This window comes from Bufo bufo, chromosome 5 (genome assembly GCF_905171765.1).
Source record: "Bufo bufo chromosome 5, aBufBuf1.1, whole genome shotgun sequence".
NCBI classification, from domain to species: Eukaryota; Metazoa; Chordata; class Amphibia; order Anura; family Bufonidae; genus Bufo; species Bufo bufo.
In genome coordinates, this window is record NC_053393.1 from 400,004,404 (window position 1) to 400,029,950 (window position 25,547).

The window sequence follows — 25,547 nt, forward strand, 5'->3', positions numbered from 1 at the left end:
CTGTAATGGGACCGATGTTATGTTCACTTTTTCACTGCCGAACGGTCTCCAACAACATGGCTTCCACAGAGGAGACAGAATGTGGACCCAAGTTTCCCCCTAGTGGCGAAATCCAATGACAGCTCTCCAACTTTGCTTCCGGTTGGGCGACCCATGTGGAGTCCTGGAGAGCAGCTGAACGTCTACCGGGTGCGAAGAGGGTCATGAGGTACAAGTCGTTCTTGTGAGTTGGTGTGGTGCCTGGCTGTCATGGATGTGGTCAGGGGGCTGCACAGGCTGCAGCGGTACAGTGCGCTTCTCGGACAGGCGAGGACTTTCACTGGCATCCCCGGCTGCTTCCTGCAGGGTCGGTGGATGGCTTGTACCCAGAGATCTGGACCCCAGCGACAATGGATCTTGCCACCCAGCAGTGAGTATATAGTCTATGTCATACTGCCTGGAATGTATGTACAGACCTACACTGACTGACTGTACCTGTGTGTTATACTGCCTGGAATGTATGTACAGACCTACACTGACTGTGCCTGTATGTTATACTGCCTGTAATGTATGTACAGACCTACACTGACTGACTGTGCCTGTATGTTATACTGCCTCTAATGTATTTACAGACCTACACTGACTGTGCCTGTATGTTATACTGCCTCTAATGTATGTACAGACCTACACTGACTGACTGTGCCTGTATGTTATACTGCCTCTAATGTATTTACAGACCTACACTGACTGTGCCTGTATGTTATACTGCCTCTAATGTATGTACAGACCTACACTGACTGTGCCTGTGTGTTATACTGCCTCTAATGTATGTACAGACCTACACTGACTGACTGTGCCTGTATGTTATACTGCCTCTAATGTATGTACAGACCTACACTGACTGTGCCTGTATGTTATACTGCCTGGAATGTATGTACAGACCTACACTGACTGACTGTGCCTGTATGTTATACTGCCTGTAATGTATGTACAGACCTACACTGACTGTGCTTGTATGTCATACTGCTTGTAATGTATGTACAGACCTACACTGACTGTGCCTGTGTGTTATACTGCCTGGAATGTACGTACAGACCTACACTGACTGACTGTGCCTGTATGTTATACTGCCTCTAATGTATGTACAGACCTACACTGACTGACTGTGCCTTTATGTTATACTGCCTGGAATGTATGTACAGACCTACACTGACTGACTGTGCCTTTATGTTATACTGCCTGGAATGTATGTACAGACCTACACTGACTGACTGTGCCTGTATGTTATACTGCCTGGAATGTATGTACAGACCTACACTGACTGTGCCTGTGTGTTATACTGCCTGTAATGTATGTACAGACCTACACTGACTGACTGTGCCTTTATGTTATACTGCCTGGAATGTATGTACAGACCTACACTGACTGACTGTGCCTTTATGTTATACTGCCTGGAATGTATGTACAGACCTACACTGACTGACTGTGCCTTTATGTTATACTGCCTGGAATGTATGTACAGACCTACACTGACTGTGCCTGTATGTTATACTGCCTGGAATGTATGTACAGACCTACACTGACTGACTGTGCCTTTATGTTATACTGCCTGGAATGTATGTACAGACCTACACTGACTGACTGTGCCTGTATGTTATACTGCCTGGAATGTATGTACAGACCTACACTGACTGTGCCTGTGTGTTATACTGCCTGTAATGTATGTACAGACCTACACTGACTGACTGTGCCTTTATGTTATACTGCCTGGAATGTATGTACAGACCTACACTGACTGACTGTGCCTGTGTGTTATACTGCCTGGAATGTATGTACAGACCTACACTGACTGTGCCTGTGTGTTATACTGCCTGTAATGTATGTACAGACCTACACTGACTGACTGTGCCTTTATGTTATACTGCCTGGAATGTATGTACAGACCTACACTGACTGACTGTGCCTGTATGTTATACTGCCTGGAATGTATGTACAGACCTACACTGACTGACTGTGCCTGTGTGTTATACTGCCTGGAATGTATGTACAGACCTACACTGACTGACTGTGCCTGTATGTTATGTTTCAATGGTATTTATTAGGTTTTCACAGCAATAAGGTATACAGAATAATGCACTTAAAACAAAGGACGAGGAGTCCAATCATTTGGACATTCCAAACAAATAAAATAAGGAACAGAAAGACATACATAAAATAAAACATAAATAAGGGTACATAGGTCAGGTGTCAGGAGGCGACCAGGAAAAAGAGGGCTTAACCTCACAACCACCTCTCAGTGCACAACATATCTAGGATGACTATCAGAGCTCACGATAGAGGGAAAAATCAATAGAGTGGGAAGAGGACGACCAGGGCTCCCAGACTCCTTCAAACAAAGCAAATGTATCCGAGCGAATAGCCGACAGCCTTTCAGATGTGCCTGTATGTTATACTGCCTGGAATGTATGTACAGACCTACACTGACTGACTGTATGTTATACTGCCTGGAATGTATGTACAGACCTACACTGACTGTGCCTGTATGTTATACTGCCTGGAATGTATGTACAGACCTACACTGACTGACTGTATGTTATACTGCCTGGAATGTATGTACAGACCTACACTGACTGTGTGTTATACTGCCTCTAATGTACGTCATGTAGACTTCACTGCTGAGACATTTTCCTGGTTCGTAACCTGGCCTCCAATTTTCCTTTCTGTCCCATTTTTAGGGGAAAACTTAAAGGGACACTGACAGGCCCAAAAAGCATATTTAGGTATATATATATGACAGTACAGGTCTTATAAAGTGTATGAGAATCATCTAAGTATCCCCCCTGTCCACCTTTTAAATACAGTAAACTGAAGTTTTATAACCTGCTGGAATCGGGTTCAATCTGCCCAAGGGGCGGTGTTTTATCTCAACTTGCGCCCAGCCAGCCTCGCCACAACTGCCGTTTGAAGCGCCGCCCAGCTCATCAATATTCACTTCGCTGGGCGGCGCACTAATCCGCACTAATCATATCGCGCCTGCGCACTAATTAACCCCTTTTGAGATGTAACAGAGCAGCGCTCTGAAGCGCTGCTATGAACTGTGCCCGGCGCATGCGCATAAAGCAGAGGCTGCATCGGCCTCTGAGAATCAGACTGTGCGCAGGCGCGATGCGATCCCGGCCAGTGAGGGTGCTGAAGATGAGCCGGAGGCCGATGCCCATAGTATTGTATTGGGCATGCGCCGGATCTTGCGTCGGGGACACTAGTAGCTGCCCAGCGAAGTGAATATTGATGAGCTGGGCGGCGCTTCAAACGCAGTTGGGGCAAGGCTGGCTGGGCGCAAGTTGAGATGAAACACCCCCCCTTGAAGACGATTCAAGCAGGTTATAAAACTTCATTTTACTCTATTTATAAGGTGGACAGGGGGGATACTTAGATGATTCTAATACACTTTATAAGACCTGTACTGTCACATATACAGGGAGTGCAGAATTATTAGGCAAGTTGTATTTTTGAGGATTAATTTTATTATTGAACAACAACCATGTTCTCAATGAACCCAAAAAACTCATTAATATCAAAGCTGAATATTTTTGGAAGTAGTTTTTAGTTTTAGCTATTTTAGGGGGATATCTGTGTGTGCAGGTGACTATTACTGTGCATAATTATTAGGCAACTTAACAAAAAACAAATATATACCCATTTCAATTATTTATTTTTACCAGTGAAACCAATATAACATCTCAACATTCACAAATATACATTTCTGACATTCAAAAACAAATCAGTGACCAATATAGCCACCTTTCTTTGCAAGGACACTCAAAAGCCTGCCATCCATGGATTCTGTCAGTGTTTTGATCTGTTCACCATCAACATTGCGTGCAGCAGCAACCACAGCCTCCCAGACACTGTTCAGAGAGGTGTACTGTTTTCCCTCCTTGTAAATCTCACATTTGATGATGGACCACAGGTTCTCAATGGGGTTCAGATCAGGTGAACAAGGAGGCCATGTCATTAGATTTTCTTCTTTTATACCCTTTCTTGCCAGCCACGCTGTGGAGTACTTGGACGCGTGTGATGGAGCATTGTCCTGCATGAAAATCATGTTTTTCTTGAAGGATGCAGACTTCTTCCTGTACCACTGCTTGAAGAAGGTGTCTTCCAGAAACTGGCAGTAGGACTGGGAGTTGAGCTTGACTCCATCCTCAACCCGAAAAGGCCCCACAAGCTCATCTTTGATGATACCAGCCCAAACCAGTACTCCACCTCCACCTTGCTGGCGTCTGAGTCGGACTGGAGCTCTCTGCCCTTTACCAATCCAGCCACGGGCCCATCCATCTGGCCCATCAAGACTCCCTCTCATTTCATCAGTCCATAAAACCTTAGAAAAATCAGTCTTGAGATATTTCTTGGCCCAGTCTTGACGTTTCAGTGGTGGTCGTCTTTCAGCCTTTCTTACCTTGGCCATGTCTCTGAGTATTGCACTCCAGTGATGTTGCAGCTCTGAAATATGGCCAAACTGGTGGCAAGTGGCATCTTGGCAGCTGCACGCTTGACTTTTCTCAGTTCATGGGCAGTTTTTTTGGTCCTTGGTTTTTCCACACGCTTCTTGCGACCCTGTTGACTATTTTGAATGAAACGCTTGATTGTTCGATGATCACGCTTCAGAAGCTTTGCAATTTTAAGAGTGCTGCATCCCTCTGCAAGATATCTCACTATTTTTGACTTTTCTGAGCCTGTCAAGTCCTTCTTTTGACCCATTTTGCCAAATAATTATGCACACCTAATATATGGTGTTGATGTCATTAGACCACACCCCTTCTCATTACAGAGATGCACATCACCTAATATGCTTAATTGGTAGTAGGTTTTCGAGCCTATACAGCTTGGAGTAAGACAACATGCATAAAGAGGATGATGTGGTCAAAATACTCATTTGCCTAATAATTCTGCACGCAGTGTATACCTAAATATGCTTTTTGGGCCTGTCAGTGTCCCTTTAAGTTTCACTTCAGTTACATTTTCCTTGTGATTATAGTTTGCCCCACTGGAATTCGGACAGTGTCAGGGGAGTGGCAGTTTGGTTGGCAAAACACAGTGTCCCATTGCGATATCGTATCTGATGATTGCCAATGCGGTTCGCGTTGCGGCACATGTTATAGCGAGACACTGCTACACGACTGTCACAAACAATACTTGGATACCAGTCGCATGCCTCTTCGCCATTATAGACCATAGTAAGGGTGGGTTCACATCTGCTTTCCGTTATAAAATGGTTATAACGGAATCCATAAGATGGAAGTCAAAACGGAAGCCTTTAGAGGCATTCCGTTTTGATCCGTTTTAATAGAAGTCTATGGGGAATCATAACGGATCCGTCTGGGTCCTGTTATGCAAGACGGGAAAACAAAGTCCCGTCGACAGGACTTTTTTCTCAGTTTCTGCATAACGGAAACCAGACGGATCCGTTATGATTCCCCATAGACTTCTATCAAGACAGATCAAAACGGAATGCCTCTAAAGGCTTCCATTTTGCATTCCGTCATAATACAAGTCAATGGGCAGCATAACGGATGCGTCCTTCCGTCTTATGGATTCCGTTATTTTCCTTTTAAAACGGAACCTAGAACACAGATGTGTACCCACCCTAAGGCCTCAAGCACACAGTTTTTTGAGGATCAGATTCGGACCCATCCATTTCAATGCACCATGGGCTCTCCGTTCCGCAGCCCGTCCAAAAAATGAATCGTCCTATACTTGTCCGTTTTCTGGATAAGAATTGGCTTTTGTAACACTTTTTAAAGCACCTTCAGAAGGGGAAAATGCGGGATGCACATCCTTAGGGTCACATTCAGCATTGATCTGCTATAGGTTGGCACAGGTATTGATGCCAGTGTATGCGACATCCGAAACCTTCAGTGTACACTTCGAGCACAGTGTGAAAAGACCCTTACCAGTCATACCGTACTCTGAGGCCGCTGCCAGGAGATCAGGCATTTAAGGCAACTATACCAAGCCGGACTTATCTCCTGCAAAATTGCTATTATATCTGTATGTAACATCTCCTGCATCTGCCATGTTGGTGCCTTACATCCCCTGTTCTTCAGGTACAGTATGCCGCCATACACAGTCGGACACCTCTCAAGCCACGTTGGCCAGTGTTGCTCCAGTGTTCTCTGTGGTAAGTTATGAAATCTTCTGTATAATTGATTGTTGGGTAGAGGTGCCTTTACATGCCGCAATCCTCTCCTCCTACCGCCATACCAGTCCATTGCTTCCAGGCAGGTTTACACAGCACAATCGCTGCCCAGAAACGATCATTTTGGGTGCTGCCTGAAATATACGCCCACCCAATGTTGTATAAAACTGCTTCTCCCTGACTATTAGGGGCTGATCTCACCACTGTATTTTCGGTTCACGTCCAATACGCATTTTTGCGGATCACACTCAGACTCATTCATTTCAATGTGCCCACAAAAAATGTGAACCGCGCCCCCTGTGCTGTCCGCATCCGTATGTCTGTTCCGCATTCCTGTAAAAAGAGAGAACGTGTGCCATCCTTGTCTGCAAAATAGGATTGTTTCAGTGGGAAAAGTGCGGGATGCACGCAGACCGCATCTGTATTTTGCAGATACGCAATTTCCGGTCCTCACAATGGATATGCCTGTGTGAATAACCCCTTTCCGCTGAGCGCGCGTCTCTTCTGTATCTTGTCGGTGGGAAGAGGGTATAACTGTTACCACTGGACAGAATGCCATTGTAAGGTATTGTTCCGTTTTCTTGTATAATCCGAGATATCGGTGAATTCTAACGGTTCTGTTTCCTATTTGCAGATGAAATTTGACAAAGAAGGAAACATATTGTCATTTGGTAAGTCCCGGACATATTCTGTGTTTCCCCATAAAATGATCAAATACCTAGTAAATCCTAGACGCCTGCTTCTCTGCCAAATTAAGAAAAAAAAATCAATTTCAGCTGTTTGATGGTTAGATCTGTTTCTGGGAAAGCTGGGTGATAATCAGCAAGGTCGCCAGTGGCATTCCTATTGCTTAGCGGTCTTTGCGGGAGATTTATGAAAGGCCTTTTACGCTGCTGAAGGATGCGCCTCGTCATATCATCAGCTGTCAGTTAGGCTTGTTTCGATACCAAAATTTAGATTCGGTTTCGATACATAAAAAAGTATTGCGATACTCGATACCATGAAAAAAAAAAAAACGCCAAAAAAGCCGCGTGCATTCCGCATTTTATGGAACGTCCAGCCCATAATAGAACAGTCCAATCCTATTTATTTTTTTATGTTACAGCGTTCACCGCATAGGACTTTTTAAAAAAAAAATTAATAGTTTGGACTTTTCGGACATGGTGATATGTATTATGTCTATTTATTATTTTTTTTTATACATTTTATATGTAAAATTGGGAAAGGGGGTGATTTATACTTAATTATTATTATATTATTTTTTTTTACTTTTTATTTAATAACTATTTCCCCCCTTAGGCGCTAGAACCTGGGATCTTTTAATCCCTTGTCCTATTCGCCCTAATAGAGCTCTATCAGGGGGAATAGGATCTCTCACGGTCCCTGCTGCCCTGTGCTTTGTGCGCGCTCAATGTTCTCGGATACTGGCCTGCGCAATAGCGAAGCCTAGTATCGAAAAAAAAGGCAAATCCCGTTATCGAGGCCGATACCAGACAAAAGTATTGATTGGGTATCGAAAATTCGATACCCGAAACAACCCTAGTCAGAATGACATCTAGGGTAGTTTGGAGCTGCCGCAGATTTCTGTCTTTATTTGCGTCTAAAAACAGTTACAAATGTAGGTAAATGTGGGGGTCCCCCCCTCATCAAGCCCCCTTTTCAGAAAGTGCTGAGGGGCGGCTCAGAAATGCCACTTGCGACAAAATTACAAGGTTTGGGCCTAGTTTGGGTGCATTCTGGGGCAGTTCATACCACATCTGGTTTCACCACAGTTTGATGACTGTTTATGATGTGGCAGTTGGTTGCACATTTTGCTTTACAGGTAAAACATTGAAAATAAATGCTCCAGCTATAAAAAACCAGTGACACCAGTTACCACATTGCACGTCTATACCCTTAAAGACTCTTTCACACGAGCGTGTCCCTTGCTGGAATCGCGCTCCGTGTGAGAGAGGGGTTGTGCGGTCTGTACAGTCGTGGCCAAAAGTTTTGAGAATGACACAAATATTAGTTTTCACAAAGTTTGCTGCTAAACTGCTTTTAGATCTTTGTTTCAGTTGTTTCTGTGATGTAGTGAAATATAATTACACGCACTTCATACGTTTCAAAGGCTTTTATCGACAATTACATGACATTTATGCAAAGAGTCAGTATTTGCAGTGTCGGCCCTTCTTTTTCAGGACCTCTGCAATTCGACTGGGCATGCTCTTAATCAACTTCTGGGCCAATTTCTGACTGATAGCAACCCATTCTTTCATAATCACTTCTTGGAGTTTGTCAGAATTAGTGGGTTTTTGTTTGTCCACCCTCCTCTTGAGGATTGACCACAAGTTCTCAATGGGATTAAGATCTGGGGCGTTTCCAGGCCATGGACCCAAAATGTCGACGTTTTGGTCCCCGAGCCACTTAGTTATCACTTTTGCCTTATGGCACGGTGCTCCATCGTGCTGGAAAATGCATTGTTCTTCACCAAACTGTTGTTGGATTGTTGGAAGAAGTTGCTGTTGGAGGGTGTTTTGGTACCATTCTTTATTCATGGCTGTGTTTTTGGGCAAAATTGTGAGTGAGCCCACTCCCTTGGATGAGAAGCAACCCCACACATGAATGGTCTCAGGATGTTTTACTGTTGGCATGACACAGGACTGATGGTAGCGCTCACCTTTTCTTCTCCGGACAAGCCTTTTTCCAGATGCCCCAAACAATCGGAAAGAGGCTTCATCGGAGAATATGACTTTGCCCCAGTCCTCAGCAGTCCATTCACCATACCTTCTGCAGAAGAGCAATCTGTCCCTGATGTTTTTTTTGGAGAGAAGTGGCTTCTTTGCTGGCCTTCTTGACACCAGGCCATCTTCCAAAAGTCTTCGCCTCACTGTGCGTGCAGATGCGCTGACACCTGCCTGCTGCCATTCCTGAGCAAGCTCTGCACTGGTGGCACTCCGATCCCACAGCTGAATCCTCTTTAGGAGACGATCCTGGCGCTTGCTGGACTTTCTTGGACGCCCTGAAGCCTTCCTAACAAGAATTGAACCTCTTTCCTTGAAGTTCTTGATGATCCTATAAATTGTTGATTGAGGTGCAATCTTAGTAGCCACAATATCCTTGCCTGTGAAGCCATTTTTATGCAACGCAATGATGGCTGCACGCGTTTCTTTGCAGGTCACCATGGTTAACAATGGAAGAACAATGATTTCAAGCATCACCCTCCTTTTAACATGTCAAGTCTGCTATTTTAACCCAATCAGCCTGACATAATGATCTCCAGCCTTGTGCTTGTCAACATTCTCACCTGAGTTAACAAGACGATTACTGAAATGATCTCAGCAGGTCCTTTTAATGACAGCAATGAAATGCAGTGGAAAGTTTTTTTTTTTGGGATTAAGTTAATTTTCATGGCAAAGAAGGACTATGCAATTCATCTGATCCCTCTTCATAACATTCTGGAGTATATGCAAATTGCTATTATAAAAACTTAAGCAGCAACTTTTCCAATTTCCAATATTTATGTAATTCTCAAAACTTTTGGCCACGACTGTACTACAGAATAGCACGGCATTATCATGAATGATAACGCTGTGTGTCTCTGCCTGACCATTCTGTAACAGAATCATACTGACATAAAGCTGTCAGTATAAGGCCTCTGCAAATTGCAGGCCGCAATGCATGAACACCCACCGTGGGGCAGCCGCAGTGGATCGCGGACCCATTCACTTTAATTGGTCCACGATCAGGCCGTTCCGCAAAAAGATAGTAGTGCTTCAGTAGGGTTCCGTTCCGTGCTTCGGTTCCGCACCATTCCACATCTCCAGATTTGCGGACCCAGTGAATGGGTCCGCATCCGTGATGCGGAATGCACACGGAACGGTGCCCGTGTATTGCGGATCCACAAATGCGGTCCGCAATACGGCAACGGGAAGCACACGTCTGCAGGAGGCCTAATTCACCCTAGGACCAGGCATCTGTGCTGCACAGAAATATATTGCCACAAATGGAAATTTAAATTTAAGGGTACTTTCACACTAGCGTTAGAAGAATCTGGCAGGCAGTTCCGCTGTCGGAACTGCCTGCCGGATCCGGAAATCCGTACGCAAACGGATATCATTTGTTTGCGGATCCGTCTGACAAATGCATTGCAATACTGGATCCGTGTCATCTGGAAAAACTGATCCGGTATTTATCTTTTGCACAGACTTAATGGTCTGCGCATCTGCAGACCGGGAAACCAGATCAGTTTTTCCAGAACACTTGGTACCAGATCCGGCATTAATACATTTCAATGGAAATTCATGCCGGATCCGGCAAGTGTTCCGGAATTTTGGCCGGAGAAAATACCACTAAAGGGACTGAACTGAAGACCTCCTGATGCATACTGAACGGAATGCTCTCCATTCAGAATGCATTGGGACAAAACTGAGAAGCGTTTTTTTTCCGGTATTGAGCCCCTGTGACGGAACTCCATGCTGGAAAACTTTAACGGTAGTGTGAACGTCGCCTAATGCTCAGTTTACATGGCAGATTTAGCAAAGGCAGTATCTTCCGCATACTCTGCTGCAGAAACCCCTCTGGTTTCTGCCACGCTTCTTTCAGCATGAATGCTGTGGATCTGCTCACTGTTTAGCCACTTTAAATGGCGCTAAACAGCAAAGGGACATCCGCTGTGATTTACAGCAGGGTCAAAAACTGTGGAGTCTGACACTGTGCCAAGAAAGGACATGTCCTTACTGGGCGCGACAAGGACATAGACCTCCACTGCTGGATTGTAGGGTGGTCGTAACCATGGAAACAAGCAGTGTGTAATAGGATGGAGAAATAAATCCACCCAGCAGAGGAAGCAATATGGACAGTCACAATACATTAGTAAGTGGCTTGTATTAACTTTCTCTACATAATAAATGCCATTTGCTGAAGTGACACAATGTGAACAATTTTAAAAATTTTTTCTCTTAAACCTGAATGTTGCTTTATATCTTATCCCTGATAAAATGAATGTAGCCCGTGGTCATACCGGGGTGTCAGGAAGTATAATATCCATGTAAACTGCTTTATAGTGTCATTCTAAAAAAGGACTGCTGAAACCATCGAAAGGTTAAAGAAATCAGTACATTAATTCTGTGATGTTTGCAGTATAAGATTCAAGGTGACTGAAGCCCGCTGACATTTTTCAATGTATTTGCACCAGAAAGCTGCCCCAGATTGTGTGTATATAATAATTGGAGCTGAGCAAAGCGAGCGTCAGGTGCTTAATCCGAAGTCGCTTCGTTCAAAACTTTGGAATAATACTGTACGGAGATTTGTCTCTGTACAGTATTTGAATGTTGAAGACTGAGTTCGGGTTTAAAGTGGTTTTCCAGTTAGGGTACTTTCACAGAGGATTCCGGCAGGCAGTTCCATCGCTGAATTCGTCAAAACGTATGCAAACTGATGGCATTTGTCAGACTGATCAGGATCCTGATCCGTAAGACAAATGCATTGAAATGCCAGATCAGTCTCTCCGGTGTCATCCGGAAAAACGGATTCAGCATTTTTTTTTTTTTGTTTTTTTTTTGGGCGGTCTGAGCATGCACAGACCGCAATGCCGAATCCGTTTTGCCGTAACACTCGGGGCCGGCATTAATGCATTTCAATGGGAAAAGTGTTCCGGAATTTTGGACGGAGATAAAACCACAGCATGCTGCGGTATTATCTCCGTCCTGAAAAGGCAAAAAGACTGAACTGAAGATATCCTGATGCATCCTGAACGGATTACTCTCCATTCAGAATGCATTAGGATAAAACTGATCAGTTCTTTTCCGGTATTGAGCTCCTAGGACGGAACTCTATGCCGGAAAAGAATAACGCTAGTGTGAAAGTACCCTTAAAAAAAAAAAATCAACTACCGAAGATATTCCGCGAAATCACGCGCTACTTCGTGAGTAACTTACTTCGGCTCATCGGAGCCCATACATTCTAATAATAATTCACATACAACAATATATATAAAATTCTGTCTACAGATATCGGGGTTTGCCATTTATGATTTTGTATTTTTATTTTTTTTGGACAGAGAGGAAGAAGACAGAATTATATCAGGAGTTGGGACTTCAAGCACGGGATCTGAGGTTTCAGCATCTAGTCAGCATCAATGCCAGAAACAACAAGATCATTTTAAGAATGGAGGTAATAATAACCACATGCCAGTTAGATACAATCGCAGGGTAAAAATGATTATTTCCAAACCTAGAAAAATTTTAATTTAGACAAATTTCCGATTGTGATAGGGAATACGCCTGATGTAAATCTACCAAACGTATGCCAATGTATAGCTGCTTTGCCACTGCCCGGCCCTGTCAATCAGAGCAGCCAGGGAGGGCCTGGAGCACTAGTGTCTCCATCGTTGCACCAAAGGCCTAATTTGCATATTAAGAAAAAGCATCATAACTAAGGTACGGGCCTCAGATCAATTCATTATAGCATTTTAATCAGGTGAAGCACATCTATGTGTCTATGCAAGAAGTTGCATAGAAGGTCGCTGGTGACAGATTCCCTTTTTACTATTTCAGCATTGCATATTGTAAAGTTTACTAAGCAAAACTTTTTGTTTCCCTCTACCCTCTTGCAGTTTGTAAAAGCTGTTATTACTTCGGAGTATCTGCTAATATTGGATTATCGGAACTTTCACCTGGAGCAATGGTTTCTCCGTGAGCTTGCCCCTCAGCTAGCAGGAGAAGGACAGCTAGTCACATATTCTTTACCTTTTGAATTCAGAGCTCTGGAAGCAATCCTCCAGCACAGGGTAAGACATCATTCTTCTTCTTTCAGTGTGGTTATGAGCAGATCTTAAAGGAGTTGTCCACTCCTCTGGATAGATCATCAGCATCTGATTGGCAGGGGTCCGACACCCGGGGCCCCCACCGATCAGCTGTTTGAGAAGGCAGCGCCGCGTCCTTCTCGCTGTTTACCGCAGGCCCAGTGACTAGTATCAATGGCCTGGGCAGGGCTAAGCTCCCTTCAAGTAAACAGAGTTTAGCCCAGCCCAGGCCATTGATACTAGTCGTGACGTCACTGGGCCGGCGGTAAACAGTAAGAAGGCTACGGCGCTACTGCCAGTGCCACTGCCTTCTCAAACAGCTAATCGGCAAGGGTCCCGGGTATCGGACCCCGGCCGATCAGATGCTGATGATCTATCCAGAGGATAGATCATCAGTTTAAAAAAACTGCAGAACCCCGTTAATGTTGATGGCCAATTCTCAGGAAAGGCAACCAGTATCTCATTGGCAGAGATCCTACAGCTGTTTCAGAGTAGCTCCATCGCAAGTCAGTGCAAAAACGACACATCTTTGTCCACTGTGCAGTGGAAGGAGCACTTTAGTGGGGGCAGTGCTGCAGTTATCAGCTATATCCAATAGCCAATGGACAGAGCTGTAACTCTGATACTACTGCCAAATGATGTAGATCCCCTGGTAATTGATGGCCTATCTTGAGGATGGGTCATTAGCAGTAAAGGAGTGGACAAGCCCTTTAAGGTACCCATGTCTTTCACCTTTGCCGTGTGCTTCAGTACCCGGGGCAGTACAGAACTGCCGGTGAGCCTCTACCCTGTACGGCGCCGGGTACTAAAGCGCACAACAAAGGCACAAGACTAGAAGTCAGAACCAGGCATGATGACGTTTACACTGCCTGGTCCTGTCAATCAAAGTGCAGGGGACGCGGAGCAGTAGGGAGAACAGAGCCTCTAGGACTAATGGCAACACCCCCAAAAGTTCATTTTTCTCAGAAATAAAGCCACACTTGGGGATGAGGCCAAGACTGCCCATTTCTGCTGACCTGTGCCCATGTCCCAGGTCAGCCCGTTTCAGGGCAATGATTCTAATGACAGGAGCCTTTTAAGTAAATTGTCTGTAGGTAGGTATAATACATGTCACAGGCTTGTGTAATATTACGGTAATACAAATGTTGTTCTCCAGATTAGCACTCTGCACGGAAGACTTCATTTTTTACAACCTCAAATCCTAGAAACTTTGGAAGCTTTGGTGGACCCCAAGCTTATGTCTGTAGATAGAAGTAAACTGCATGTCCTGCTGCAGAACGGGAAAACGTAAGTAGATTATAGGAGTGATGCCTTTTGCATTGAACAGGTGGGGACATATATAAAAGTTTTCCAGTGTATTTATCTTGTGTGTATTTTACAGTCTATCGGAGTTGGAAACTGATGTTAAAGTTTTCAAAGAAGCCATTCTGGAAATCCTGGATGAAGATGAGCTTATAGAAGAGCTGTGTCTGACCAGACTGTCTGACCCTCAAGCGCTGTATGTATTAACCTTCAAAATTCTTGTCAAGATTTACTCTGCTTTTACTTCAAATAGTGCTCCAAATTCTTTATAGCTATCTCTCGCTTGTGATTTCGCTCGCTCTATCTAATATCAATTTATTTATGCATTTATCTGTCAATCTATGAAACGGAGCTCAGCTTCTCTCCTTCAGTCATAGCGGAAACCCATCGGAAATCCCCAGACAGGTTCACTTTAAAGTGTAACTGTCATTTAGTTTTTTTTATTTGCTAGTTTATTAGAGCTAGGCATGTATACCTGAGTTAGGCTGTCAATGATTGTCAAAATATCTGTAATTACCTTATAATAACAAACGCAAAATACAAATGCAATAGCACTCCGCCCTGCCTCTATGCTGGATGTTGAATGAGGCTTTGGTGTACATTTTGGCCAAAGCGTAATAAGCCACTCACCACGTCAAGGTCGCCTCTATGAGTGGTCCCTAACACTAGTACCTACCTGTTATGGGCCATGATAGCCACACAAAGTCTAGGGAGCGCAGGTACAGCATGAACGCCAGGCACACTCTGCTTTTAACCCTGTCCGGTGCCGTGACAGCTTTCATCGGATCCAGGGATGCAAGTACCAACATGGACGGGGTTAAAAGCAGAGTGTGCCTGGCATGCATGCTGTACCTGCGCTCCCTGGACTTTGTGTGGCTATCATGGCCCATAACAGGTAGGTACTAGTGTTAGGGACCACTCAGAGGCGACCTTGATGTGGTCAGTTGCTTATTACGCTTTGGCCAAAATGTACACCAATGCTTCATTCAACATCCAGCATAGAGGCTGGGCAGAGTGCTGGTTGCAGAGTGCTATTGCATTTGTATTTTGCGTTTGTATATGTATTTCGCCATAGCTATGTGCACCTGCATACAGGGTTGTGCTGACTAAATCCCCCACCTTATAATAACAGCTTTCATTAATGTCCTCTGTCCCTTTCCACTGCTATGCCTAGAATTCCTGTTACTTAAGGACACAGGGCGTACCCGTACGTCCCGTGTAGTTTTGATCACTGCCGCACGGCCGGCAGTGATCGGAACAGGGTGCCTGTTGAAATCATTTAGCAGGCACCCTGCTATTTGGTGCAACAATTTTGCATTGCCGATTGCTACAAACCGCAGGTCAATTCAGACCTGCAGTTTGTAGCGCTTATGCAAGTTTCTGATCCCTGCGGTCCATGTGGCTGTATTTCAATGTTAAACCCCCCCCCCCCCCCCCCTCCTGCAGCCCTCTGTGTTTATGTGCCTGTGACCGAGCGGTTGAATCAGAGTGTCAGCTCGTTGCTGACACTCTGATTCAAACGGCTGACATCTGTCAGCCGTTTTAACCCCTTCCATGCCGCGGTCCGTAGGGACCACCGTATGGAAGGGGAGGGAGCTCCCTCCCTCTCCCATCGGGGGGGCTGCTGTGCCTTTGCAGTCCCCGGACAGGATGGGGTCACAGAGGGAGGGAGCCCCCCTCTCTCCCCTTCCCCGTCTGCTCAGTTGTGGCAGACGGGGAAGGTTCCCCTGGCAACAGGACGCCTTCTCAGGCATCCTGCTGTCCATGGTGCTGAACAGATCTGTGCTAAAGGCAGAGATCTGTTCAGACAAAGTGTGAGTGAAATACAGTGCAGTACACTATATAGTGTACTGTACTGTATTATACAGACATCAGACCCACTGGATCTTCAAGAACCAAGTGGGTCTGGGTAAAAAAAATTTTTAAAAAAGTAAAAATAAAAAAAAAACATTTATCCCTGATTAAATATAAAAAATATAAAATTCCCTACACATGTTATATATCACCGCGTCCGTAACGACCTGATCTATAAAACGGTCATGTTACATTCCCCGCTCGGTGAACGCCATAAAAAATAAAAACTATGATGAAATGGAAATTTTGCCCACCTTACTTCCCAAAAAAGGTAATAAAAGTGATCAAAAAAAGTCATATGTACGCCAAAATAGTACCATTCAAACCGTCGTCTCATCCCGCAAAAAATTAGCCCCTACATGAGACAATGGCCCAAAAAATAAAAAATAACTATGGTTCTCAGACTATGGAGACACTAAAACAAGTTTTTTTTGTTTCAAAATGATATTATTGTGTAAAACCTTAATAAATAAAAAAAAAAGTACACATATTAGGTATTGCCGTGTCCGTAAGAACCTGCTCTATAAAAATATCACATGATCTAACCCCTCAGGTGAACAACGTAAAAATTTAAAATAAAAATGGTGAAAAAAAAGCCATAATTTTGTCACCTCACATCACAAAAAGTGTAATAGCAAGCGATCAAAAAGGTATATGCACCCCAAAATCATACCATTAAAACAGTCATCTCATCCTGCAAAAAATGAGACCCTAACAAAGACAATCGCCCAAAAATAATAAAAAAAATATGGCTCTCAGCCTATGGAGACACAAAATTATTTTTTTTTGTTTCAAAAATGATATTATTGTGTAAATTTTAAATAAATTTAAAAAATTAAACATATTAGGTATCCCTGCGTCCGTAACAACCTGCTCTATAAATATAGCACATGCTCTAATCTGTCAGATGAACGTTGTAAATAATAAAAAATAAAAACGGTGCCAAAACAGGTATTTTCCATTTTAATCCATTTTTTCCTGTAACAAAGCAAGGGTTAACAGCCAAACAAAACTCAATATTTATTGCCCTGATTCTTTAGTTTACAGAAACACCCCATATGTGGTCGTAAACTGCTGTACGGGCACACGGTAGGGCGCAGAAGGAAAGGAATGCCATATGGATTTCGGAAGGCAGATTTCGCTGGACTGGTTTATTTACACAATGTCCCATTTGAAGCCCCCGGATGCACCCCTAGAGTAGAAACTCCAAAAAGTGACCTAATTTAAGAAACTACACCCCGCAAGGTATTCAAAACTGATTTTACTAACTTTGTTAACCCTTTCAGTGTTCCACAAGAGTCAATGGCAAATGGAGATGAAATTTCAGAATTTCTATTTTTTGTTACTTTGCTTCACAAAAAGTGTAATATAGAGCAACCAAAAATCATATGTACCCTAAAATAGTACCAAAAAAACTGCCACCTTGTCCCATAGTTTCCAAAATGGGGTCACGTTTTTGGAGTTTCTACTCTAGGGGTGCATCAGGGGGCTTCAAATGGGACATGGTGTAAATAAACCAGTCCAGCGAAATCTGCCTTCCAAAAACCACACAGCGTTCCTTTCCCTCTACGCCCTGACGTGGGGCCGTACAGTGGTGTACGACCACATTTTGGGTGTTTCTGTAAACTGCAGAGTCAGGGCAATAAATATAGAGTTTTGTTTGGCTGTTAACCCTTGCTTTGTTAGTGGGAAAAATTGATAAAAATGGAAAATTTGCCAACAAATTTAAATTCTGAAATTTCATCTCCATTTGCCATCAACTCTTGGGGAACACCTAAAGGGTTAATGATGTTTGTAAAATCAGTTTTGAATACCTTGAGGGGTGTAGTTTCTAGAATGGGGTCACTTTGGATAGTTTCTATTATGTAAGCCTCACAAAGTGACTTCAGACCTGAACTGGTCCCTAAAAAGTGGGTTTTTGAAAATGTCTGAAAATTTTCAAGATTTGCATCTAAACTTCTAAGCCTTGTAACGTCCCCAAAAAATAAAATGGCATTCCCAAAATGATCCAAACATGAAGTAGACATATTGGGAATGTAAACTAATAACTATTTTTGGAGGCATTACTATGTATTATAGAAGTAGAGAAATTAAAACTTGGAAATTTGCTAATTTTTCAACAATTTTGGTAAATTTGGTATTTTTTTTATAAATAAAAATGTTTTTTTTTTACTCCATTTTACCAGTGTTATGAAGTACAATATGTGACGAAAAAACAATCTCAGAATGGCCTGGATAAGTAAAAGCGTTTTAAAGCTATATTTAAAGCTATAACCACATAAAGTGACACTGGTCAGATTTGCAATAAATAGCCTGGTCCTTAAGGTGAAATAAGGCTGTGTCCTTAAGGGGTTAAAAGACAGTTGCTATGGCTTGTCTGACAGGAAGACAGAGGGGCGGTCCTTCATACTTCCTGCCTGCATTAAGCTTCAGAGTGAGGAGGCGTGTCTCTCAGTAATCCAATGTGATTGCCTGGCAGGGAGCTGCTGGCTACAGCAAGTGTGTATGGGAAGTGAGGGAAAGCAGTTTTGGCCTCAGAGAACTGGCAGAGGAGCCATCTTAAGAAGGTCTTCATATTGTAAATGTTTAAACAGCTGTAACTAAGGGAAAAACTCAAGGAAAACTGGTATGTGAAGAAACTAAAGATTACTTTATGCATAATGCTGCTGCAGCAGTAACATATGCTAAAAAATTTTTTTATGAAAACATGACAGTTACCCTTTAAGTTGAAAGAGGACCTTTCATGGGTTTGTAGTAAGTGAGATAAATATCTGTACCTGCGGGGTACCCCCCGCTGATGCTGCCATCCTGCCTGTTTTTTTTTTTAATTGCGCTCCTGCACTATGTAATGGCCCCCCGCAAATTTTGCGCTCAGTTTGCTAATACTGAGCATCGGAGCAATGGGGAGGAGACGCACTCTCTCTCTCTGTGGGCGTCTCCTTCTCCCCTGGCTGTAGCGCTGCCCAATCTTAGCACAGAGCGTCACAGCCAGAGGTTTTTTCTCCCTGGCTATGACACTCTGTGCTGCGATTGGACAGCGCTACAGCCAGGGGAGAAGGAGACGCCCACAGAGAGAGACTGCGTCTCCTCTCTTACTACAAACCCATGAAGGGTCCTCTTGAAATGGGGATCTTTATGAGGACTGATAAGTAAATATGTGGTGAAGGATAATTTCACAGTATATATAACTTGTAATGTTGTCATTTATAGTGAAGAGAGCGCTTCACGGATAGATCACACAGAAGAAATGGAGCTGCTTCTTGAGAATTATTACAGACAAGCAGAAGATCTAGCAAATGTGGCCAGAGAGCTGCGTGTGCTGATTGATGACTCCGAAAGTGTGATTTTTATCAACTTGGACAGGTTGCTTCTCATGTCATTATCTTACATATGTACTGTGCACACAGTGATATTGGCAGTTATCCTTTCTTAGGAATCAGAAAGCGTATCTATTGTCAGTGTATTATTATTTTTTAAAGGGGTTGTCCGACCTTTGAGCCAACAACCCCTTTGGGTATAACCTGGGTCCCTTAACAAGAAAACACAATTTAACCTGTATGCAGTCCAGCCGCTGCTCTGTTCACGATACATCACGTCACAGGATGTGACTGCTGATACCTGTGATTGGCCGCAGCAGTCACGGTGCCAAGCCACTTCCTGATCCTGCAGAAACGGAAGTGTCCAAGAACGGAGCAGCTGTGGTAAGTGGATTATTATAATTTTTTTATGTTTTGTTAAAGGACCCGTTATAGGGGTCTGGGCTCCAAGGCCAGACAACCCCTTTAAAGCAAATCTGTCAATTTAATATGCTGCCTTATGTAACTGCAGCATATTACAGCTGCAGGTATGTACTATTTATAGCTAAAGTGGCACTAAAAATGTTCGGCCATCTGGCTACTAGGAGCACTGAGAGAATTCGCTAGACATGTAGTTTGGTGTATTCATGAGGATAAAGTTCCTCCTGCCTCTCCCACCCTGCAGTGCACTGATTGATGAATTGCTCTCATACACCATATACAGCAATCTGTCCGTCACTACAGTGATGGGTGAGGGAGCGCTGTCCTCATGGATATGCCTTACCCATAAGTTAGGAGTCCAGAGTGTTAGTAGCCAAACAGCAAAACTTGTTTGGATGCCTCTGGTCTACTTGGAGTACGGACCTGTAGCTGTAGTATGCTGCCCTTGCGCAGGGAATATGAAGCAGACTGACCTACTTTAAAGTGACTCTGTCATTAATTTAAGGAAAGCATCTATAAGTTGTGCCTCTTATCGTTTGATCAGCACTTGTACACACAGTTAATATTACATGCACCCAGGATTTAGTGTTTGGAGCATCAACTTTGCCCACGTTTTTATCTTCCAGTCATCGGAATGTGATGATGAGACTCAATTTGCAGCTGACCATGGGAACCTTTTCCCTTTCTCTCTTTGGTCTAATTGGAGTGGCTTTTGGGATGAACTTGGAGTCCACTTTTGAAGAGGTTTGATGGTTTTTTAGTTTTTTTTTCCTGAGTTGTCGAATGTTTTTTATCAGTATCTCCATCTGGAGTTTTTAAAACTAAAAATGAGCAGTTCTGCACACACTACACCGTTCATTATGATGTCTAACATTGGGCTTCACATTAACCCTACTGTATTTTTGCCCTATAAGACACACCTGCCCCTAAGTAGCACCTAGGTTTTAAAGAAGGAAAATAATAAAAAAAAAAAAATCTTCAGACCCCCCCCCCCTTCAGTGTTGATGCGACCCCCATTCAGACTCCCAGTGATTCCCAGACCTCAGATCTAACCCTCAGTGTTGTCAAGACCCCCAATGACACCCCCAGTGTGTCTCAGACCTCAGATGAGGCCCCCGGTCAGACCCCTAGGGATTGTCAGACCTCGGATCAGGAATAAAATGTATTCACATTTCCTGCTCCTGACAACGCTGCCACCCAGGAGATCTTCTTCCTGCCGCACTGTGCTGTGACCTGATGTCGCACAGCATGAGGTCAGAGCGGGCTGACGTCCTCACTCTGTGCACAGGTCACAGCACAGTGTGCAACGCCAGCAGATGAAGACCAGGGAGCGGTGAGTACAGAGCCAGCACAAGAAGTGCTGTATTCACCACTCCCCAGTCCTGCTGTACTAATTATTAGTATTCACTCCATAAGACGCACTGCCATTTTCCGATACGATATTTTAAAATAAAATGAGTTTCCTTTTGAATTTGCTTCCACATTTCAATGTGTTTTTTTCTTTTTTCATTTTAGGATCCCCAAGTGTTTTGGTTCATTACAGGAGTTATGTTCCTGGGAAGTGGCCTGATCTGGAGACGCTTGCTCTCCTTTCTTGGAAGACATCTGGAGCCATCAAAGCCACCATCGGTATGTTAGCTTCTGGGCTAGTTGAAAATGTAAAAGTTAAGAAAAAGAATTATAGTACCACATGCTGTAATAATGTATTTTATGTTTCCTATGTGTGGTATGTAATAAATCACTTTAGAGCAACAGCTCTAGCCTGTTCTGAATATTTTATATATAGTCTACTGGATGTATATTAAAGGAATTGTCCGACCTTGGCTTGAACGGTACATAAGTGATGTGACGTAGCATTCAAGTTTTTGTGACCGCTGAGGTATCCTGGTCCTGCGAGGACTAGAAGTGGCCAGGAACAGAGCAGATGAGTGGGGTTTTTTGTTATGTTCAGGGGAGGATCCCAGGGTTTTTTGGCTCCAAGGCCGGACAACCCCTTTAATATATATATTAGTATTTTTTTTTTTTTATAAAGCTATTGGTAAGCATATTTAGATATACATAGTCAGACTTAAAATATATAGATCGAAATAGATCAATCTAGGCTTGAAAATATAAATCACATTTACAGTTTTTGTATCTATTCTCTTTAAATGTAATTTATTTATTTTTTTTGTTTCGTTTTTAGATCTGGAAGAGGGCATTTCCCTTAATTGGAAGAGCAGATGCAACAAATGGGCCTAAAGTGTAATTTTCCTCACGAGGGCAGAAACCTATGGGCATTAGACCTACCAGACAACTGCTCCACCGCGTGACTGTTACTACTCCGTTTTGCCCTCCGATTACACACTAAAGGATGTGTAAATCATATTGGGTATAGGAGTATGCCCAGTCTGCCTTGGGTACCATCATGCATAGTTATATCCCTGAGCCACCCATTTACTCGGAGGACATGCTTTCCTCTGTATGGCATTCATGTGCATTCCACAGTATTTTGGAAGTGTCTATTTTCTATCATACAAACAGCTTCTGTAGAAAGAAATGTCATCAAAGCATCAGTTTTACGTGACTGGAACATACCTAGATTTGCAAACTGATACTACTTTAAGGTACATGGGTAGTTAATGTGATATTTCATTTTTGTAGGGGGATAGTCACTTACCGCAGTGCCTTAAGGACACCTCAAGTACCTCGCCCCGCTGGACTATGCTGCTGTTAATCTGAAACAAATAATGCGTGCATCTATTTATTGCCTGTGGTATAGTGTTACATCCTTCTGTGCCTTATGTTACAATATGTTGCATTAATGCTTTTACTAAGCTGGGAGTGTGGGGAAATTTTTAACAAGATTTAGTAAAATGAAAAAAAAAAAGTTTTTGTGCACAACTTCTTTTTTTTTCTGAGCCTTAAAGGGGTTTTCTGAGATGTTTATGTCGACACCCATCCACACCGAAGATCAGCGGCTGTGCTTGGTATCACAGCTCAGCTTCATTCACTTCAGTGGGACGGAGCTGCATCTAAGCCATGTGACTGATAAATGTGACGTCACACGGTCTAGGATAAGCTGCAAAAAGGCCGCGGCGCTACTGTGAGCACCAGTGCCTTCTCAAACAGCTGATCGGATAGCAGAGTATAGGTCATCAGAATGAAAGTCTCAGAAAACCCCTTCAATATGGCATCTATAGAAGTTCCTGGTGCTTTACTGTACCACTGGTTGGAGTCTGCACAGATGAGATATCCATTTTGGCATGTTTCATCAGCACATTACTTCAAGGGGTTACTGGGAATTCCATGGTGATACACAGAATCATTGCAGTCCCATTGTATCTAGCCCTATGGGACACCGTAGGCCACTAAATTTCCTTCTTGTCTCGTTCAGGAGCCCTAAGACTTGCAAAGAACACAGGTAATTGCCCTCATTGATGTAATCCAACTGAATAGGAAATGTAATATAAAATGGCTTAAAGGAGATGCCTCATTACAGAAACTTATAAGTGTCTGATTGGCGAGGGGTACTGCTGAAGCCCACAAGAATCGAGGCCCACATTCCACTATTAGGACACACTTGCAGGGGTAAAACCCCACCTATCACGTATCCCCTTTCCAATGGTAAGTTGTTGTAATGCAACAACCACTTTAAGGGGTTTCCAGCTTTTAACTAGCCTTAGTATAGGCCTCCAATGTGTTATAGTTGGGATTCTGACCTCTACCACTCAAAAGAATGAAGGCGCTATAATTCTCACTAGAGTATTCAAAACAGTCAGGTCCATCTGTCCAGGCATGGTATTACATCTTGGACCTATTCAGATGACTAGCACAGAGCTGCAGTTCCATATATGGGTGGATAGGTGACTAGCGCTGAGCTGCAGTACCATATATGGGTGGATAGGTGACTAGTGCTGAGCTGCAGTACCATATATGGGTGGATAGGTGACTAGTGCTGAGCTGCAGTAACATATATGGGTGGATAGGTGACTAGTGCTGAGCTGCAGTACCATATATGGGTGGATAGGTGACTAGTGCTGAGCTGCAGTACCATATATGGGTGGATAGGTGACTAGTGCTGAGCTGCAGTACCATATATGGGTGGATAGGTGACTAGTGCTGAGCTGCAGTACCATATATGGGTGGATAGGTGACTAGTGCTGAGCTGCAGTAACATATATGGGTGGATAGGTGACTAGCGCTGAGCTGCAGTACCATATATGGGTGGATAGGTGACTAGCACAGAGCTGCAGTACCATATACAGGTGGATAGGTGACTAGCACAGAGCTGCAGTTCCATATATGGGTGGATAGGTGACTAGCGCTGAGCTGCAGTACCATATATGGGTGGATAGGTGACTAGCGCTGAGCTGCAGTACCATATATGGGTGGATAGGTGACTAGTGCTGAGCTGCAGTACCATATATGGGTGGATAGGTGACTAGTGCTGAGCTGCAGTACCATATATGGGTGGATAGGTGACTAGTGCTGAGCTGCAGTACCATATATGGGTGGATAGGTGACTAGTGCTGAGCTGCAGTAACATATATGGGTGGATAGGTGACTAGCGCTGAGCTGCAGTACCATATATGGGTGGATAGGTGACTAGCACAGAGCTGCAGTACCATATACAGGTGGATAGGTGACTAGCACAGAGCTGCAGTACCATATATGGGTGGATAGGTGACTAGCGCTGAGCTGCAGTACCATATATGGGTGGATAGGTGACTAGCGCTGAGCTGCAGTACTATATATGGGTGGATAGGTGACTAGCGCTGAGCTGCAGTACCATATATGGGTGGATAGGTGACTAGCGCTGAGCTGCAGTACCATATATGGGTGGAAGGTGACTAGTGCTGAGCTGCAGTACCATATATGGGTGGATAGGTGACTAGTGCTGAGCTGCAGTACCATATATGGGTGGATAGGTGACTAGTGCTGAGCTGCAGTACCATATATGGGTGGATAGGTGACTAGTGCTGAGCTGCAGTAACATATATGGGTGGATAGGTGACTAGTGCTGAGCTGCAGTAACATATATGGGTGGATAGGTGACTAGTGCTGAGCTGCAGTAACATATATGGGTGGATAGGTGACTAGTGCTGAGCTGCAGTAACATATATGGGTGGATAGGTGACTAGCGCTGAGCTGCAGTACCATATACGGGTGGATAGGTGACTAGTGCTGAGTTGCAGTACCATATATGGGTGGATAGGTGACTAGTGCTGAGCTGCAGTAACATATATGGGTGGATAGGTGACTAGCGCTGAGCTGCAGTACCATATACGGGTGGATAGGTGACTAGTGCTGATCTGCAGTAACATATATGGGTGGATAGGTGACTAGCGCTGAGCTGCAGTACCATATATGGGTGGATAGGTGACTAGCACAGAGCTGCAGTACCATATATGGGTGGATAGGTAACTAGCGCTGAGCTGCAGTATCATATACAGTGCTAATCAAAAGTTTAAGACCACTTGAAAAATGGCAAAAAATCATATTTTACATTGTTGGATCTTAACAAGGTTCCAAGTAGAGCTTCAACATGCAACAAGAAGAAATGAGAGTGAGACAAAACATTTTTTGAGCATTCATTTAATAAATAACGATTAAACTGAAACAGGCTGTTTTTCAGCTGATCCAAATTTTAGGACCACATGCCTTTAAAAGGCCAAATCTGTGCAAAGATGTGGATTCATTGTCATTTTCT

General features: G+C 43.6%; 1 protein-coding gene across 1 annotated transcript; it reads left to right on the top strand.

Annotated features, from left to right (window-relative positions):
- Nucleotides 1–137: 137 nt before the first annotated feature.
- On the top strand, nucleotides 138–22,767 carry MRS2 (magnesium transporter MRS2). The gene is made up of 12 exons (XM_040432888.1): nucleotides 138–175; nucleotides 227–409; nucleotides 6,087–6,160; nucleotides 6,813–6,849; nucleotides 12,219–12,331; nucleotides 12,774–12,947; nucleotides 14,119–14,249; nucleotides 14,344–14,460; nucleotides 19,329–19,481; nucleotides 20,482–20,599; nucleotides 21,371–21,484; nucleotides 22,041–22,767. The coding sequence occupies exons 1-12, from the start codon at nucleotides 154–156 to the stop codon at nucleotides 22,101–22,103; spliced, it is 1,299 nt and encodes a 432-aa protein (XP_040288822.1). The 5' UTR covers nucleotides 138–153; the 3' UTR covers nucleotides 22,104–22,767.
- The last annotated feature ends 2,780 nt before the right edge of the window (nucleotides 22,768–25,547 follow it).

Excerpts from the sequence above, each read along its gene's own strand:
- MRS2 (XM_040432888.1), top strand. The coding sequence starts at position 154 with ATGTGGAGTCCTGGAGAGCAGC. Across the intron at positions 12,332-12,773 it reads AGATCATTTTAAGAATGGAG|TTTGTAAAAGCTGTTATTAC; the intron begins GTAATAATAACC and ends ACCCTCTTGCAG. Across the intron at positions 14,461-19,328 it reads CTGTCTGACCCTCAAGCGCT|TGAAGAGAGCGCTTCACGGA; the intron begins GTATGTATTAAC and ends TGTCATTTATAG.